Raw genomic sequence first — 20,163 nt, forward strand, 5'->3', positions numbered from 1 at the left:
CAAAGTACAAGTGACTGGAATTAATTCATAGGTGTGAAAGGCTGTCTGTTTAAAGAGAAACATAAGGCAACCTAGTAGGTAATATTCATAATTGTAGTTATACTGGATATATAATGCAACACATGCTGTGAAAATGTAAATATTACCCTGAACTCTTAACAATCATTATAGTCCAGTCATTCTTTCACCTGCTATGATTTGTGATGAAACTTTAGTTGCTAGCCAAACAAAAATACTGAATTTTGCACATAGACTGAGATAGTCCTGTCCTAACCTTAGTCTAGCCAACTCATTTGGTTTGAAAGGTTCTAAGCTGTGGTGTTTGTGTAAAACAGCTGATTAGTTAATAAACAGAAAATCTATCTATTTATACTTAATTGTTTAATTGAATTTACATTAATAATAATAAACAGATAAAACGGCAAAAAATAATAATAATAACCTTATTCTATATACACAAAGAGTAACATGCACTTTATTTCTAGATTTCATAATTTCAACAGAAATGTATAATGCTTGACGAACCTAAGTCTAATCCCCGAGTGTGAATTGGTTTACTTGCGTGTTTTACCACTGGACTTACTCAACTAACACTGGAGCGTGTTAGTTGAAAAATAAGACAAGGAGACAAGAAAAGAGGGGTGAAGGAAAGGAGACAAGGACGCCGCTAGGTAGTGTTGGGCCGCGGCCTGCAGTATTTATTCGACTCCGTTCACCTCCATTCACACAGTAAATAAAAGCATGGAGGCTCGGACTCTCGGGATCTAACACCGAGCAGCGGGGGGTAAAGACACTGCCGCATGCGCTCTCCCTTTCACCAAAACACGCAGGAAGGAAGCGGGACAGCGGCGAACGCTTTGCCACTTGGATTTAACTCATTTTACGTGGAAGTGAGGACTGAAGTTGGCGACGGGAGCGGGGCAGCCCGCCGCGCCGAGCATGAAGCGGGCGGCTGTAGTGGCCAGGCACAATGGCCTCGTCTCTCCGCTGGGGAACAACAACTCCGGGGCTTCGAGCATCGTCTCGCCACCGCAGACGAGAGCCACTAGCATCTCCGCTTGTGCCGACAGCGGCGCCGGCGGCGGGGTGGAGGGCCTGTTGGATTTCTCCAAAGGCCCCGCTGTCAAAACCGAGCTGGTGTGCAAATGGGTCGAGCGAACTTGCAGCAGACAGCGGCTCGGGCGGACGGCGGCGTCCGTCTGCCAGCAAACTTTCACCTCCATGCACGAGCTGGTTGACCACGTCACCACGGAGCATGTAGCGGCGGGGCTCGAGACCCTCAGTCACGTCTGCATGTGGCACGAGTGTGCGCGCGGCGGGAAGGCGTTCAAAGCCAAATATAAACTCATCAACCACATCCGCGTGCACACCGGGGAGAAGCCCTTCTCCTGCGCGTTCCCCAACTGCGGCAAGATGTTCGCACGCTCCGAGAACCTCAAGATTCACACGCGCACGCACACGGGTAGGGTTTCATGATTGTGCGACTGGACCACGAGCCTGCGTGATCCTCTCGTTAGTGTCTTTAAAGCCGTGTCATGCGTTCAGACAGCTGCCTGCTGACACACACGCTCCGTGTCGAGGGGAGCTCAGATTGTTCCCAGTCTGCTAGGAATCCCCTCCATGTTTATGTAGGCTGAGTTCACAACCGATCCCACCTCTCCTTCGTTGGCCCCCTCGTTTCCTAGAGGAGCCATGGCTGTAAAGCGCAGCTAAGTCGTGCAAGGTGACAGGAAGCAGCCCCAGCAGCTGGGATTGGGATCGAGGGAAGAGGACGGATTACATGTGCACGACGTAGACATGCACACGGCTGTATTTGTTATTTGAACTCCGGTGCTGCCAAACACTATAGTTTGCAGGAATTGTGTTGTTTTTCTCCCAGTTACTCAGAATGTGAGAGCAGGAATGGTCAGTGTTATAACAGGTGGTGCAGCCTTAAGAAAACGAAATGAAAAAGTGACACTGCAGTTATAACAGTAGAATTCAGCAACAAGAGTAAATCTCCTGTTGCCAAATTGTCCCTGAAAATGATAAAAGATCCAAGGTCATTTCACCTCCGTAATGTAGTAGAATCTTAACAAATGAATAATGCTGAACATTTAGTAAGAACCCAGCTGCAGATGACGCGCTCTCTTGAGCTGTTGGTTTATTAGGTGCGTGAGAAACTCATTAAAATGTTAGTGCAAGTGTAATGTTGGAGAAGAATGGACGTGTTATTCTGCAAGTTGTTCACATAGATACAAAAAGCTAACGTAAAATATATCATTAATACAGCTGGTAGTTAGAGCATATAAACGCTTTGTAAAGGATACTGTGATTACCTGCACTAGTGTTAAGCAGGTGAAAATTCCAATACATTTATTTATTGATATAACTGAATAAAGAGTGAGTGATGATGAATTGTGACGACTTCACACACAAAGCAGCCTCCACAATACCCCAAATAGCCTCTAAGAGCTAGTCCAGTTTCTGTTTAGTGTGCAGCACTATCATCATGTATTTACAAGGCCCAAAGTGTGATATCACAATCTGTGTCATGTTATTATAATGTAAATCTGGAAATAGGGAAGTGTAAGAATCTGATTAGTGATGCCATGTTTCCCACCCTCACACTGGAAATTAGCAATGTTGTGATATAAAACCTGAGGCACAACCATATTTCTAACATGTGTTCAACCGCTGCAGGTCTATTGCAGTGACCAATGAAATACACCGGTGTCATCTGAATATGTGCTTTAGTCGCAACATGCTTAATGCTACTACTACTTCCATTAGATTTTTGACCTTGCATTAGTTCCAAATGTGAACTATGAGTTAATGTTGTCAGGATGTCTTGTTTCTGTATCCGTGGTGGCCAGTCCCAGTCCTCAGAGGCCACAGCCCTAATTGTTTTCTATCCCTGCCTACTGCCGTTTACCTGGATCACATCAATCTGAGACTTGAAAACACACATTTATTTCTCTTAACTGAGACTTTGCTGTTGTTGTTATTATTATCACTATGATTATTTTCTATTGTGTTGCAGGTGAGAAGCCATTCCAGTGTGAGTTTTGTGAGCGCCGCTTTGCCAACAGCAGTGACCGAAAGAAGCATTCGCAGGTCCACACAGCCTCAAAGCCCTATGACTGTAAGGCCCTTGGCTGCACCAAGTCCTACACCCACCCCAGCTCCCTGCGCAAGCACATGAAAGTTCATGTCAAGTCGTCGCCTACCTCTGAACCCCAGGACCTGTACGACTCCATCCCTCATCAGCTCCAACAACCACATCAGGCTCTACTTGAGCCCCTAGACCTTAAAATGAACCACCTCTCCCCGTCACTTGCCAACAGTAACACTCACTTTCCCCTTTTGTCCAGTCATGAGTTGGACATCAGCTCAGCCAGCGAAGTGGACCATAAGCTGCTGCTGCGGAGTTCATCTCCGCTGGCAATGCCTCTTGATCTCTCTCTGTCGGGTCTGAAGAGTCAGCTGACCCAGAAGCAGCAGAGTGGCAGGACCCCGCGCAGGAGCCAGCGCTCAGTCAATCCAGCCTTACCTCAGTTGTCTAACATTAAAGAGTGGTATGTCTGTACCAGGACTACAGCGCCACATTTTCCTCTGCTTCACCCAGACCACATCAAATCAGAACCTAGTGACGATGAGGAGTATGTTACATAGGATGGAGGGACCGGTGAAACTGGATGTGAAGAACAGACCTCAGACACTGTTAGACCTAGATCAGGCCAGAGGATGCTCTGTGGAATCATAGCTGCTGTCATGTTCCAGAACCAGCAGTTGTGTGGTTCAACATCAGTGGCCGCTCTAAGATGGAGGAGGCTTTCTTTTCTTTCTTTTACTGTTTCTTTTCTTTTTTTTTTTTTTTTTTTTGTACTTTGTCTCATACAAAACTTGCCCGGAGATTGTCACTATTTGTGGACCACAAGCTACGGCTCAAATGATGCCAGAAGGGACAAGAGCAAAATATTTGACTAAAACTGTTATGCAAGTTATCTAATCAGTGTGCGTTAGCAAACCTAACTAACAGGGGGGATAACTTTGTACAAATGGACCAGTGAATGTTCCCGACTGCTCTGCTTGCTGTTAGAGAATGGCAAGATGATGTGTGTACATGATGTTCATCTGAGAGCTCCAGCTACAGTAGAGGCAGCAGTATTAAGGGCTAAATTGACACTGATGTAAAGTGGTGAGTGTTAACTCGAGTTCATGGTAGCACTGTACACGTGGTAACACAGCAGGTGAGTGTGTGCCTGTTGAAGGAATGGTTCACTATTTTTCAAGCTGGCCTTATTTTTCATCAAAACAAAATGGAAGCACCTGTACGTATGAGTTTTGACCAAACTTTGGAGAGCATTTTCAAAATGCATAGAGGTCTAAAGTTCTGAAACTGAGACCAAAACCACAACACTAATGCCCACAGATTGATCCTCAGCGCTTAATATTTCTGATCCCAACATTTGCTGCTCTGGGATTGATTCTCAAAGATGGATCTTTAACCCCGTAATTTGGGGTAAATATGCATTTTATCAGCAACAAGTGTTATAGTAGAAAGTAATTACACTGGATAGTCTAAGTAATACCCAACTGACAGGAACTATTTCCACCTGTCACAGCCATGTGTGAGTTACAACTTCGTAACAATACAACCAGTGATAATGTTTAATGTAAAGCAACAGTCTGGAGAGGTCAAGGAGAAGAAAGGTGCTGTGAAGTGAGACAGACTTTCATCAGTGAGTCCTTTGACATCCTCAGATCTATATACTGCAGTTTAATTTAAACTCAGTGGATATGCCAGTGAAATAAATAAATATAATGTAAGTAATGAGATAAATAAATGCCAGAATATATAGCCATATAAAGATCAGGAGTACTGTAGGTACACCCGCTCTTCTCCATTTGTCTCTGTTGACACAGCTCTTTTCCTCTGCCATTTTTAATCTAAAGTATGTGTATCAGGTACAAGGACTGGCGATAGCAGCCTGGTTACTTGGTATTGCAAATCACTGCCACAAATTTGATACAATGTCCCAGAAAAAAATCTATCACTTGCCTTTATGCTAAGAAACTCTGTATCTAAAAATATGTAAAAGATCTTGTGTGAGCTGTTCATCACCTGCAGTTCTCATGTGCTTCATCTGAGGTGTCACAGGGCAGTACAGAACGTAGATCATCTGTAATACAATAATGTTTACTAGTAATACAAATGCCTTTCGGAGAATCCCCCTAATGCTCATTGTGCAGAGCATGAATAATAGCAACCAGGACCTCTTTTCATACACATGTAGACACCTCAATATTGTATTAAGACCAACTTGAAAATTTCTGAACCAGTCCTTTAAGGTCTCAGTATGTTTTAAGCAAACTAGTAAACTGCTGCCACAAAGCAGATTTTTGATGCAGTGAGGTGATTTGACTTAGTTTGAAGCAAACTGAGGTCTTACTAACAAACCCTTGCTAGTAACTTGTTCACAAGTGTTTTACGTGATCACAGTCCGTCGCTGCAGTTGGAAGTGTCTCCTTAACCTCTTCAACTCAATGGACCTGTCAGTGGGTACATCACCTGCATCTGTTTACACTTCATTTGCAATTTAGTCAAGCCCCCAAAAGTTTCCAAAACGTTCAAAATGTCCCTATATGTCATACACGTATTCCTTTAACATGAAAGTGTGTATTAAATGATGCACAAGACGTGTGGTAGTTTTCCCTTTCATCAAATGGTGCTGCCATAAAAAAACGGCGTCTTGGATTCAGATATTAAGTATATTCAGTGTAAGCATCAGTGTGTGTGCTAGAGCTTAGAAAAGCAGTTTAATCCATGTTTGAAGAAAATATTTCAAAAGGTTAATAAGTGACTGGTGCATATCCATCCACTATTGAAATCATGTTGAACTTAATTTGATACTGGAACATAAAGAAACCTACCCTAAGCAGACATTCTCCAGGTATAAACTAGGCTTGACCATCTAGGTCGTAACCCTGGTGCGACTGAAAGTTGGCACACCTGAAAAGTAATAATAGCTCACTGCAAAGGAAAGCTAGTGATCCTTTTTGATTGCAGTGATCCCAGGATGTTACGTTGGTGACTAAAAACAGGTATTTCTTTCTAAATAGTGTTTAAAAAGCAATGTAATGACAATTAGACTGACTTGTATGCTGGCTCACTAATGACAAAACTGTATGAGTATATAATTCATCTGGAAGCCCATCGAGATTTAAAAGCAGTGACAGAATTGCGTTGTTGCAGTTTGGATGAATAATCCCTAGATGAGCAAGCAAGCTTTTGCAGCTAATTAATGCAGTTATTAATATGACGGTGCCAGTTTTGGCACTGATACCAGCTCCCGGGTTTGAGGCCTCCTGCTGTGTGGTTCTTCTGGCTGTCAGTGTGAGTGTGAATGGCTGTTTGCCTATACCCAGTGGTGCTTGAAAATTTGTGAAGCCTTTGGAATTGTCTCTGCTTTGTAATAAATATGACCTGAAATGTGACTGCCCCGCTCACAGCTGTTGTTCAATGTTCTCCTAATGGTGGACTCATGAACACTGACACTAGCCACTGCAAGTTCTTTTATGTTCTCCACAAAAATAAATTGGTATGTAAGTATAACCTTTTGTCTGATTTGTTTAATTGAGTTACCTTTATCCAGTTTTAGGACGTCATCAAAATTGTAGTCGGTAGGTTTACGCAGAAATAGAGACAATTCTCTCAAACTTCCAAGCACCACTGTATATTCCCTCTCTGCGCCTCCTGGTCTGCCACACACCTGCTCCCTCTGTGGCTCAAGGTGAGAAGCTGCTTGGACTTCCCTCGCAGCCACAAACCAAAGCACACCTGGACGTGATTCAGATGTGATTTAGAAAGAAGTGTCGGACAGTAAGACACTTCACTGCTCTGACAAACGTCTTCCTAAATCACATCTGAACCACTTCTCAGTGTGATCCAACTAACTTTTTATCCAGACACATTAACTGTCAAAACTCCACGCTTTGACAGCCCTGCGTAGGAATCTGAAGCATGTCAACAGCCCCCTCGTGATATCAGGTGCTGACAAGCTCTAAGACTAAACAACTTATTTTAAACTCACCATGCTGAAATCACATTTTTACAGCTTATATTTGTGTCCTATGCATGAGCACAGAGTAGCACTTGTTTGTGGTAAAGTTAGGAACCACATTCTGTATGGCTTCATTGAGAAATGTTAACTGCAGTATGAACCAGATGTCAAGTCACTCCAGGCTTCCAGACCAGTTCAGACATGTCTTAACATTCAACTAACTGTATAACTAAGTGTCATGCTGCTGAATTTAAATACCAATGTTCACATCATTTTTGTCATCTTCATGTAGTATCGTGAATTTTCTAGGTAGTTTTTGGAAACATGTTTGCACTTGGATCATGACCATTCGGCAGAACATCAGGCTTAAAGAACACAAGACTTAAATATTGGGCGATTATTAATAAGGTGAAGGTCAAGAAGTTTGACACAGGTCTGAGCATGAGCAGCTGCAGCAATAACCAGTATGACACTGGTCATGTCCATATCCTATCGTAGGAACTACCACCTGAGCATGAAGGTCTTTAGTTAGTATGACCAAAAAAAAAACCCCAAAACAACAACAACAACAACAACATCTCAATCCATACTTTTCTGCAATGTCCCCCTCATCTACTCTACGTGTGATCTCATACCGCTGTAGGCTGACTGATCTGTTTCACCAGGGACTCATCTTTAATCTGCATTTCTTATCTGAGATTATTTTACACCACCTGTGACAGACTGCTGATCAGAGTGCATGGTTATGAGTGATTTCTCATAACTATAATAGAATTGTTGAACAAACCATTTAGTTATAATTAATCATTTGTCCTTTGTTAAACACAAATTAATAAGAAAGAGGCAGCATCTACAGTATGCTGTACCTATCCCTGTCGAGAAGCTGAGATTTTAAAAAATAAGGCTTTTGTGAAAGGTTTTTGTCTTATGTTTTTTTTTAGAATTTTAGTATTAAAAACACTTGCAGAAGCAAAGAAGGCAACCACTTTAAAACTAGTAAAATGCTGGAGCATTCACTGTTAATCTGAGCTTTTATTTTGTTAATGGAATGTGATGCGTGTGACCGTTTCCTTTCAAACACTACACAGCTACAGCACCCTCCACAGAATCAAACAACACAAAACACTTTAGTCACACATGTTCCCCTGGTAGACTGTCCTCAGCAACTGACTGGTACATGCTTCACGTCACACTTGATTTTCTGACTTTATTGTGTCAGTAAAGAGGGTGTTAGCATTGATTTACTAGGAGCATCACACCCGGAAAACATTATGTTCTCAGTAGCCTCCGCTGTGCTTAGCTTTATTTCGATAGTTATTGCATAGTTATACTTCTTAAAGGAGAAAGGACAACTAAGAGTAGCCTACACAGAGCCAGTAGTCTATAGAGGCCAGTGGTTTATAGTTTTGGAGGATTTGGGGCCAGAGGTTATGCATGGCTGATCTACCTTATGTACGCACGTGCTGCGTATGTATGATGGTTCTTTGCAAACGTGTGTTACATTTTAGAGACATACTGTATGTTCTTTTTTTTTTTTTTTTACATCTCTTGGTTGGTTTTTGTCTCTTTTTGGGGATTGTACAGTTTGGTCCTAGTCTTTAATCAGTTAAGAGGCATCAAAAATAAATAAATAAATAAATAAATAAATAAAAAAGGTTAGGAAAGGAAATGAGCACATTTTAGAAAGCTTAATGAAAGGTTTTGAGTAGGATCCTTCATATGTAGAATAAAAAATGCTTTAGTTGCATTTTACAGTTATATGTCCACTGATTTGTGCTGCTTAACTGTTTTTTTATTTTCACATCCCCATGACATGCAATAAAAAGCAAACAAAGGAAACGATTAAGGTTAATTTCAAGTCTTTTTCCGATTCCTTTTTAACGCGGCGTTTCCTAAACTGTTTCAGTCATTAAGAGAACAGGCTGTACAATCCATCAGCTTCCGCTTTGCAATAAAGTTGAGACGATAAAAAAAACGTGGGTGGGACGTGACGCCCCTCTCTCTCCACCACTCAGGTTAGAGCTACAACGTCATCACGTCGCTTCACGTCACCGCGAGTGTCACAGTCGGGCAAGATGGCGGCGCACAGTCTCAGTCCATCACTGAACAGGCTGCTGTTCGCAGGAAAGGTGAGCTGACCCCGCGGCACCTGCTCAGCGCGACCTCCAGAGCACACGAACGACGCGGCTGTCCTTCTCATTAGACAGCTGTTAGCACCTTTGTGCTAACCACATATAGCAGATGTTGTAGGCAGACAGGGTGTCCTCCAGACGAGGTTAAAGGTGTGTGCTGTTTAGTATAACTTGTCAGTTTTCTGGCAAAAAGAGTTATAATGCAGGTCATTACGCTAATTAAATCCTCCATAACCTAAAACCTATGTATTCTAACTCGTGGCTGCATATTTCTTACGTTAGTTCTTTAGAAGATAACTTGATCCAGGTGATCAGCAGTGGGTGGACGGGGATTCAACACCTGCACAGCTATTTGATTTCATAGAAGTAATATTTGGCACAGCAGCACCTGTAGTAGAAGAAAGAAAGCAAGAAAGATAGCAAACGGCACGTATTTCTAGCATCCACGGCTCCAGCAGTGGAAGTCCTGTAGAATTTCTGCTAAGACTGTAAAATGAGAGTGGCAGCAGCTGATCTGTTGTTGTGGTTATTTACAGTCACTATAAGGCTCCTGAACTGGACAGTTCTGTGAAGGATTGTCATTGTTTAAGTGCAGCTTTATTTTATATTTCTTTACGGAATAAAGTTAAGTTAAAGTTAATAAAGTTTCAAAAGATAACTTTTACCAGTAGAATCACCACACCTGCTTGTACAGTACACCATGCAGCAAGCACTAGTCTTTAGTCACTTAATGAGTGGATGTGTTGTGGATTGTTACACACAACAGTTTAAGAAGATTGCTGCCAAGTGATGATGGTGGTTATATTGATAGAATGACCAAACTTTGGAAAATAAAAGTTGTGGATGTAACCTGATATAGTGTTTCTTTTTGTGTTTTGCAGTATGCTTCACTCCACTCCCGATGCTGTGCAGTGCACAGCAGGGTCCAGTATTCCACAGTTTACAATCCCAGTGAAAAGGTAATGCATACAGTATGTGGCTGTGTTTTCATTCTTCTCCTCTTACTGTCTGTAAGCACTGGGAGAAAGGATTTCTGTTTGCTCATTAAGAAACAAATGGGGTAAAGACGGTGATAAACAGTTCTGACGAGTCTGCTTGTTCCTTCAACAGACCTTTGACAAGATCCTTATTGCCAACAGAGGAGAAATCGCTTGCAGGGTAAGACTGATTACCACAGAAACAGAACCTAAAATGATTATGGAATTATTCTTAAACGTTTCAGGCCTAATACACAGCAAACACCACCTATCAAAATAATTTACAGTGTTGTGATTAAAATTGAATGTAGAATGAAGCATCTGTGTTACCACTGTGTTTTTTTTTTTTTTTTTAATCAGGTGATGAAGACATGTAAGAAGATGGGCATCCAGACTGTAGCTGTTCACAGTGAGGTTGACTCCAGTGCTGTGAGTGACCATCTGTGTTCATCCAGTCCAGTCGAAATTAGGGTTGAATTCCAGGAGGGACGCAGAGTGTTTGCTGAGTGTCCGGCTGAGTGGCGGCGGTCTGATATTAACTTAGCATGTATGTGTGTATCTAGGTTCATGTAAAGATGGCTGATGAGGCTGTGTGTGTCGGCCCTGCCCCCACCAATAAGAGCTACCTGAACATGGACGCTATCATGGATGCTATCAGAGCAACTGGAGCACAAGCTGTAAGCACTTGTGTACTGTAGCTGTGACTGTGATAGAGGGCATGCATAATACTTCAAATGGAATCAACCTTTTTTTTGTTTGTTTTTGCTAAGGTTCACCCTGGCTATGGTTTCCTGTCTGAAAATAAGGAGTTTGCAAAGCGACTGGTGAGCAAAGAGTCAGCTGCACACACGTTTTAATTTGGACCTTTTATTTGTTAAATTGTTTGTTGAAACTGTCTTTGGCTTAGGTGTTATATAGTTTATCCTCATGCAAATGTAAATGTGTTAATGAATCATAAACTGTTTAATGTAAATGTAAAAAATAACACTCAAATACCTGCTATGACCTTTAGAATTTTAGCCTATTGATAGACTTATGGTTTGGAAAGTTGTTTGGTTTTACATATACATTCAGTGGCAACAAAGAAGGGCATAGTTGGTGATGTCTCCTAGCAGTTCACATCAGCAGAGACTCTACTGTTATCTCTTTTTAGAAAAATGGATGGTAGAACTGCTGAATACAGCCACTGCTTTGTGGGGCTAGTGGAACTAGTATGACTTTTGGGTGTCACTTTCACCCTTTGTTCTTGTGGTAAGTCTAATATGGTAAATCTAAATGGTATTATTGTTGTTTTGTTGCTAGGCAGCAGAAGGTGTGACATTCATTGGCCCGGACACCCAAGCTATTCAGGCAATGGGGGATAAAATTGAGAGCAAGCTAATCGCTAAAGCTGCTAAGGTCAACACAATTCCTGGATTTGATGGTGTAGTCAAGGTAAAGGCACCTCTTATTGAACCCACACACAACTCCATGATGTTTACTAGATACATATTCACAAAAACCCAGTCATCACATAGGAATGAATTGGGGGGGATCTCTAGTCTCACTGGAAGATTTTAATTTGACAAGAGAGACAACATTTATACTGACTGGTAGTTGTGGCAAATGACCATCTGGTTAATGTTTCAACTGTCAATAAAGAGCAACCCACAGTGGATTTAATAAGCTAAAGTTAAGACAGTAAAGAAATAGCTCTGGTTTATCATCAGTAATCATACCCTGTCTGTGTGTCAGACTGCTGAGGAAGCTGTGAAGATTGCACAGGACATTGGTAAGTCATCACTTCTCTACACACTAAAAGTGTACAGTTTAAGTCTCATTCATTTGTTTAGGTAAATCATGGTTTTTTGCAAAAGCACCTATATAATTGTAGTGTTGCTTGATCTTTGTGTTGCTGCTAGGCTACCCAGTGATGATCAAAGCATCTGCAGGAGGAGGAGGGAAGGGAATGAGGATAGCTTGGAATGATGAGGAGACAAGGTTTTGTATTCCTCTTTTTGTCGCACCCTCAATATCTATTATCTCATTTATTCTATTTTAGCTTTTTTATGAATGAAACTGTACAATCAGAACCCAAATGCTTCTTCTTCTTGATGCATACTACCTAAATAACTTTAGGACCTCAAGTGCAACAACAGATTATTAGATGTTCTTTCTATCTTCACTGTGTGTGCATGTGCCTTCGTGCGTACGTGTGTGTGTGTGTGTACGTGTGTGTGTGTGTGTACTGTAACAGGGAAGGTTTTCGATTCTCGTCCCAGGAGGCAGCATCAAGCTTTGGAGACGACAGGCTGCTCATTGAGAAATACATAGATAACCCCAGACACATAGAGATACAGGTATAAGACACCTGCACACAGTGATCTGATGTCAGATAATTAATGACTGCATCCATACATGGTATGCCAAGAGACTTACTGTGTTGAATGCTGAATGTGATTTTACATGTTACAGTGATATGTGGATGCCAATAAAATAATGGATCGTCATAAAGTTCAGGTGTTTTTCTATTGTAACAAACTATAGAGTCAGAATTATAAAACAGAGCCTTCTTGCTTCCCCTCGTTCAGTAACAAACCACAGAATACAACAATACACAATTCCTACAACAATACTATGTGCTTGTTGTAGGTGCTGGCTGATAAACATGGTAATGCTCTGTGGCTGAATGAGAGGGAGTGCTCCATCCAGAGGAGGAACCAGAAGGTGGTGGAAGAGGCTCCTAGGTTAGTGAAACACTGAACACTGTTTGCACTTTAAAATGTAACCAAATATTACACTTTCAATTAAAAGTTTAGTTGAACTTTTTTATGTCAAATATCATACTTTTGAATAAAATGTATTGTGAAAGTTTCAAGTGAAATACTATACCAGCCCCAATGTGAGGTGACTCTGAGTCTCTGGTGTTGTGTCCTCTCCAGTACTTTCCTCGATCCAGTGACCAGACAGGCGATGGGTGAGCAGGCAGTGCAGCTGGCCAGGGCTGTGCAGTACTCTTCTGCTGGCACTGTCGAGTTCCTGGTAGACTCTAAGAAGAACTTCTACTTTCTGGAGATGAACACACGACTACAGGTCATTGCAGGGCTGAGTGTGTAATTTTGTCTGCATAGAAGCTATTCTGACAGCTTGGTTTCCTTTCTGTCTTTTGCTTATTCCTGTTACCTTTAGTTTCACTACTGTAAAACCTTTTTTACACGTAAAGTGTAAAATATGAGTAATCTACAAAAAGAAATAAGAACTACCACAAATGACACAAAGAGAAAAAAGAAATTGGGTAAATACAGTATATTCAGCAAGATGTAGCTTCAACCATTCCCATGACAACTGGGCAGATTTCATCTGTTGATGGTTCTTTGAGTTTCATGCTTAACCGCTAGTGTACTTACTGAAAACTTTGTCTTCTCTTTGACCTTTGACCTCAGGTCGAACATCCAATCACAGAGTGTATTACTGGCCTAGACCTGGTGGAGCAGATGATCAGGGTTGCCAAGGGTTACCAACTCCAACACAAACAGCAAGATATCCCAATAAATGGCTGGGCCATTGAGACTCGGGTCTATGCTGAGGTGCGTGTGCTGCTCATCACAATTTATTGATGGATTTATAACAGAACTCTTGATTTGGCATGCTGGATAATATTCAGTGTGTGCGATTGTATTAATTGAAAGACTCTGAAGGTAAGGACTGTATGGAGTGAAATGGATGAGGTTTGTTCAGTATAGCAGCAGGCAGGCAAAATGCCACTAATCCATCTACTGAACACAAGAATTAAACCAAGCAGGAGTCCTAGCTTGTTAGTGGAGTTGGTGGTTTTCCTCACACGCCTCCCATCTGTCCATCTGTTTCTCTGCTGCTTGTTCTATTAGGATCCTTACAAGTCTTTTGGTCTTCCCTCCATTGGGTGGCTATCACAGTACCAAGAGCCACTCAACCTCAGCAATGTAAGTTTATGTATGTAACATGACTAGCAAAGCTTCATTAGAGAAAGTAACTGTAACATCAGAAGTCTATGTAAAAAGTAGAGCTGGAATGCAGACAGTACTGTAATAATGTTCCTGCTCAGTGACCTGCTAGTGTAAACATTTCTTTCTCCACTCCTCACTCTCAGGTCCGGGTAGACAGTGGCATCCAGGAGGGCAGTGACATCAGCATCTACTATGATCCTATGATCTCTAAGGTCAGTCACATATTAAATATGTGACTGGATGGTTTTAGGAAGTGATGTGTTGAGGATGGTTTTAGGAAGTGATGTGTGTTGTATGTTAGGACAACCCCCCAACAAGGTAGATTACAGAATGTGTCTGTGCTTCTATCATTTCCTGTGCTATCCTTGTAGCTGGTTACCTATGGAGCTACTCGAGGTGAGGCTCTTGCCAGGATGGAGGAAGCTCTGGATAACTACGTCATCAGAGGTACACAGATGGAACCTTGTGGTGACGACTAGCTAAAACACAGTCACTTTTTAGTCATTCGCTTTTTGTCTTATTTTTGTAATGATAATCTATGAGCCTGGTTCTGCTTGAGGTTTCTTCCTCTAAAGGGAGTTTTTCCTCTCCACTGTTGCCCAAAGCTTGCTCAAATGGGATTGTTGGGTTTTCTCTATAATTTTTAAATTAAACCTTACACTGTAAAGTGCCTTGAGATAACTTCTGTTGTAAATTGGCGCTATACAAATAAAACTGAATTGAATTGAATTAATCTTCTCTTCAGGTGTGACCCACAACATCCCACTCCTGCGAGAGATCATCACCCACCCTCGCTTTATCTCTGGCGACATCAACACCAACTTCCTGCCGGAGGTTTACCCCGAGGGTTTCAAGGGCCACCAGCTGGAGGAGGACAAGCGTAGGGAGCTGGTGGCCTCAGCAGTAGCTCTACACATCACTGCTCAGCTCCGTTCACAGAAGGTCTTGGGTAACTTGAGGTGAAGACTCTTTTTCTCTTTTTGCCAAAGCTGCAGAGTTTATTGCACATCAATTACCCATGAGTTTTTTCCACCAGCGCATTCATCGAGCTGCCACAGGCAGGCAACCTTTTGTGATTCTCATCAGTAAAATGAAGCCAAACATATATGGCAATATGGCAATCATTCATATGACCTGTTTTAAACATTACACATAGAGTCTGCTCGAGATGCAGGAGCAAGTTGATTTAAAAAAAAAAAAAATAGGCTTTTCTATTTGGGACATAACAAGGGACTAGCCCTGTATAGACATAGGTAAATAACTACAACTCAAAGAAGTCCGTTAAAATCAGTAGTTTAAAAGCACAACAACAGTTTTTAATGTAAGCCTAAAACAACTTGAAACAATTTCAAAGAAGATGTAGAATTTAAGACTCAAGAAGAAAATTCAGTTAATCAAGAAAAAAATGTTTGTGCCAAAGAAGCTTAGTAGCCAGAGTAAAGTAAATGTTGATTCTGTTGATACTAGCAGGTGGTCTTTAAAGTGAATTAAAAATGTATCAGGCACATTGAAATAGCAGCATCTAGACCTGCAAACCTTATTTTCACAAGGCAAACACTGGCAGAGTCCTGATTGAGAACTATGAAGTGGTAAATCCTAAATTATTGATCAGCTGAATCTGTTTAACTGGAAGAATTCTGAAATGAAAGACATCACTGGGAGACCAGGGCGTCCAAACCCAGCAACCACCCAATTTAAAGTTACTTGGCCGCAGCTGACATAAGTGATGAAAGCAACAGTCTGGAACTGAGCACCCACATTTCACTGTCTAGTGTGAATGAAATGCTGCACTGCAGAGCTGCCTTTTGTTGCCAGTAGTTGAACCTTATTGGTGTTAATCTGTCAGATGAACCCATTAAGTTGGCAGCAAATGCAGCTGTTGAGAGTGAGACGTCTGCCTAACTGGTCATCTTTACAAATATCTCATCAGTGCTCTTTGACCTATTTTTCCGAAGAAAAAGGTCTTATGCTTTGGCCCCTAATAACATAAAATGAACCATGTGTGCTGCAGGGTTTCCTCCACCCCTGTGGAATGTAACCACTGGGAGCTGTGTGTGGAGCTGGGGGAGAGACGCCATGTTGCAGACGTAACCAAATCAGGAAACATTTATACTGTGAGTATTTGATGTGCATCCATGCACAAATATAATGAACAGAATAATTACTATAAAGATGTGATGTTAACTCATGGACAGTATGTGTGTTTGTGTTTGTGTTTGAAAGTGAAACAAGGTATATGAAAAGTGCACATACTTTTTCCAGTCTACACTGTGAATGTAGATTTAATAAGAACAACACATTGTATAATTGTAACTTAGATGAGGTATGACAATATATTATATACCGATACTTCCACTTTCTTTTATTGCCAATGGATATTAACAGTTTGGAATGCAGCAGATTAGTGAGCATTCATAGATAGACAGCTATGTGTAGACTTACAACAGAAAGTGCAGTAAAAGCTCACAGGATCATCTGCAATTGTCTGTGTAGGTGGAGGTGGATGGAAATAAGGTGGAAATCAGTGGAGAGTGGAACCTGGCCTCCCCACTGTTGCCACTCCGTATCAATGGCAAACACAGGATGCTACAGGTAATGTGCACACACATCTTGTTTTTTTTCCACTCACACTGAGCACCAAGTATTTTAAAACCAGCAAATCACCAGTGTTTTGCACCAAGGCTTGTTGTTGACATGTGCAGATGATATTTTGTCCTGTGTTTCAGTGTCTGTCCAGAGATATTTCAGGAAAAATAGTACTTCAGTACCTGGGCACATCGGTAAGGCTGCATGTCTGTGCAAAACTATACTATCATCACTACACAGATTACAGTATGTAGTCTAATATTAAACAAATCTTTCAAGGCCTCCAGAGTTCATAACTGTCTAACTTAAAAAATATCTGACAGGTTTATTCCATATTCAGAATTCAGAAAGCTGATTTGCATAAACAATGTATAAAAACCACGAATGACATCTTGTTACTGAAAAATAAAGATTTGAATTGAATGCAGGCCAACCCTTTGCTGTGTTTCAGTTTAAGCTTCGTGTTCTGTCCAAGCTGGCTGCAGAGCTGAACTCCTACATGCCAGAGAAAGTCGCAGAGGACACCAGCAGCATCCTGCGCTCACCAATGCCAGGCACAGTGGTGGCTGTGTCTGTTAAACCTGGAGATACGGTAACATCTAGAGGCCTTCACCATTCTCTAACTACAGTGCAGAATGTGAGAACAGGGCTGGCTAAACACAGGGTGAATTACACCATAGCCATTACTAACACATTGTCCATTACATTAAGGGAGAAATAACCTGAACAACATTTGCAGGAGTCGGTGGATTCCATAATTTAATAGGCTTCTACCCACTTAACTCAGTTACAGGAGAGGCTCTACAAACAGACATGTCTACTGTAGGTGAAGCCTGCTCTTTAACATTTTAAAAACTGGCAACAAAAGGTAGATTACTACAGTAAATGGCCATCCTATGTAACCTCCATCCACATACTTACTGTAAAGGATGAACCTGATCATTTTCTAAACAGACACAAAATCCAATGAATTGCCTGTAATTTTACCGTAGAGCTCTCTTCTTACCTGAAAACAGTTGAACATTTGAGTAGGCGCAATTTAGTGTTGGTTTTAGTTTCTGTGGTAAATGAAAATGATCAGCCCCTTTAGTGTGGCTCTGTCTACCTTAGTTAGATTGATGTTTTTTAGTTCAGCTGAGGAAAAAAAGCTGCTTCCAACATTGTGTTTGATGTATTTAACATGACAGTGCCCTCATGCACATGACCACATTTTACACACCCTTCACTGTATTTGTGTGTATGTGGTTGTAGGTTGCAGAGGGTCAGGAGATATGCGTGATCGAAGCTATGAAGATGCAGAACAGTTTAACTGCTGTCAAGCAAGCAAAGGTAAACCACACAAAGAAACGCTGTCAGTGGAGCTACTGGTTGGTGCAACACTGATAAGTAATGATGCAATTCGATTAGACACATACTGGACTGAAACAAGTAAAATATGTCATTTTGTCATTTTAGTTTATGGTCTTTATGGAGCTAAACACATAGATTTCATTTTCATGTTTTATTGTTCAAACTGTGTGTGCGGTTTCTTCTGCCTCCCAGGTTAAGAGCGTCCACTGTAAGCCAGGAGAGACGGTGGGAGAGGGAGACCTGCTGATAGAGCTCGAATAAAGCAGAGCTTTCCACCTTTCATGTGCAACATCAGCACCAGGATGAGCCGTACTCCTTCCTTTGTCCGCAGACAACACCACATTGTCAAACAGACAGGACAATAACAGATATTAGATTACCACCACAGTGGCCACAGCAGAGTTTAGTTTCCTCAGTCAGAGTTTAGCTGAATCAGCTGCGCTAAACTGTTTTTTCCACATGTTCGACTTTTTCTTGTTGCTCCACTTGTCGGTCTTTCATGTGGGTTTTTCTAGGCCTAAAAGGTCAGTTCACCCACATCAAAAACAGAAACATCTGTACCCTCTTGCTATCTTGCCTTGATAATAGTTTTGATTTATGTACCAAGGTTGTGAGATATCTACATAGGGGATGTCTGCTGCTACTCCAGTATAAAAAAGCACCTGCTGCTGTGGAGTTTCTCAAATATTTGAGAACCACATTTTTGTTCACCTGTTGCTGTAGGCATCACTCTCAGATTTCTCATAACCTCTTTGAGGAAAACCAAGACAGTGGACCTCACGCAGGAACATTTTTGTATTTTAATCCTGAATTTCTCCCACTTTTCTTTGCAAGTTTTTAGGAATATTCAAAGACAGTTTCACCAAACTGTCTCAACTGCACACGTTGTATCTTGCTGGTTTCACACTGATGAACACCACCAAGATATTGCTTTATTTATGGTTCTGTTTAACATGCACAAGTAAGAAGTCACTATATTTCATACCTCAGACAAACACGTCTTGCAGTCAAGGGGCGTCTCTGTTCTTGAACAACTCGTGAATTTTGTTTAATTCTAAAAGAAAATTCCAGAAAACAGGTGAATGCCACAAAGTCTCTTAAATCTTGTTCATGCCAACAAATCTGTCTGCACCAGGCCCCTTGTTTGTAGCCAGAGATCATTCAAGGAAAGCAAGAAAAATGTTGTAATTGACTGTACTGACACTAACATTGTAATAAAGTGTTCTTTGTTTTCCATATTCAATAAGTCTGACTGAACTGCTGCTGTCATGTTTTGCCCGGCTAACTGGTCTTGGTTGTATTCACGCTTTTGGGTATTTACTTACCTGTGAACAACAACTCAAATATCTGGCATCACTTAAGGTTTTACAAGCGAGATGGGAAGTTTGACATGTCAGGTTCAATTTGCAAAATGTGTTGTGCTGCTGTAAAGCAAATAGACAGTACAACTAACCTTGTAAGTCACCTGAAGTAGCAATACAGGATGACCGTGATGGTGTCTTCCAATGCCAGTGATTCAGATTCTGATTCATATCTGGCTTCTCCCCTCCATACATCTTAAGCACATAGTTTTTCATTTTGCATTTAATTGTTCTTGTTAATAAGAGTGTTCTTAATTTTGTGAACCAAAATTAAAAATGTACTGTAAATTTGAAACAAGAAACACAGCACAGCAAAGTTAGCTATGGAGTTCCACAGGGATGTGTGCTTGGACCGATTCTTTTCACTCTATATATGTCCCCCTTATGTTATTAGGAAACACTCATTAAAAACACACATAAATTTCCATTGTTATGCAGATGATACCCAGCTATACCTATCTATGAAACCGGAAGAAACTAATCAATTAGTCAAACTTCAAGCATCCTTAAAAGACATAAAGGCCTGGATGTCCTCCAATTTCCTTCTCCTAAATCCAGACAAGACAGAGGTTATTTTGTTTGGGCCTAAAAATCTCAGAGACACTATGTCTAATCACATTCTCCCCCTTGATGATTTAGTATTGGCCTCAAGTAATACTGTAAGAAACCTCGGAGTTATCTTTGACCAGGATATCTCCTTCACTTCATACATCAAAGAAATCTCTAGAACTGCCTTTTTTCACCAG

General features: G+C 41.3%; 2 protein-coding genes across 2 annotated transcripts; both read left to right on the forward strand.

Annotated features, from left to right (window-relative positions):
• Positions 1 to 703: 703 nt before the first annotated feature.
• LOC113159679 (zinc finger protein ZIC 4-like) lies at positions 704 to 5,682 on the forward strand. The gene is made up of 2 exons (XM_026356509.1): positions 704 to 1,462; positions 3,023 to 5,682. Exons 1-2 carry the CDS (start codon positions 940 to 942, stop codon positions 3,652 to 3,654), a joined length of 1,155 nt encoding a protein of 384 aa, XP_026212294.1. The 5' UTR covers positions 704 to 939; the 3' UTR covers positions 3,655 to 5,682.
• A 3,395-nt stretch (positions 5,683 to 9,077) lies between these two features.
• Positions 9,078 to 19,294, forward strand: pcca (propionyl-CoA carboxylase subunit alpha). Its single transcript, XM_026356406.1, has 23 exons — positions 9,078 to 9,175; positions 10,060 to 10,137; positions 10,289 to 10,336; positions 10,516 to 10,584; positions 10,719 to 10,832; positions 10,926 to 10,979; positions 11,458 to 11,589; positions 11,890 to 11,926; positions 12,057 to 12,135; positions 12,392 to 12,494; positions 12,787 to 12,881; positions 13,077 to 13,227; positions 13,578 to 13,721; positions 14,022 to 14,096; positions 14,264 to 14,332; positions 14,492 to 14,567; positions 14,866 to 15,079; positions 16,132 to 16,234; positions 16,614 to 16,712; positions 16,847 to 16,900; positions 17,158 to 17,298; positions 17,958 to 18,035; positions 18,249 to 19,294. Exons 1-23 carry the CDS (start codon positions 9,122 to 9,124, stop codon positions 18,315 to 18,317), a joined length of 2,136 nt encoding a protein of 711 aa, XP_026212191.1. The 5' UTR covers positions 9,078 to 9,121; the 3' UTR covers positions 18,318 to 19,294.
• The last annotated feature ends 869 nt before the right edge of the window (positions 19,295 to 20,163 follow it).

Source organism: Anabas testudineus, chromosome 15 (genome assembly GCF_900324465.2).
Source record: "Anabas testudineus chromosome 15, fAnaTes1.2, whole genome shotgun sequence".
In the NCBI taxonomy this organism is placed as follows: domain Eukaryota; kingdom Metazoa; phylum Chordata; class Actinopteri; order Anabantiformes; family Anabantidae; genus Anabas; species Anabas testudineus.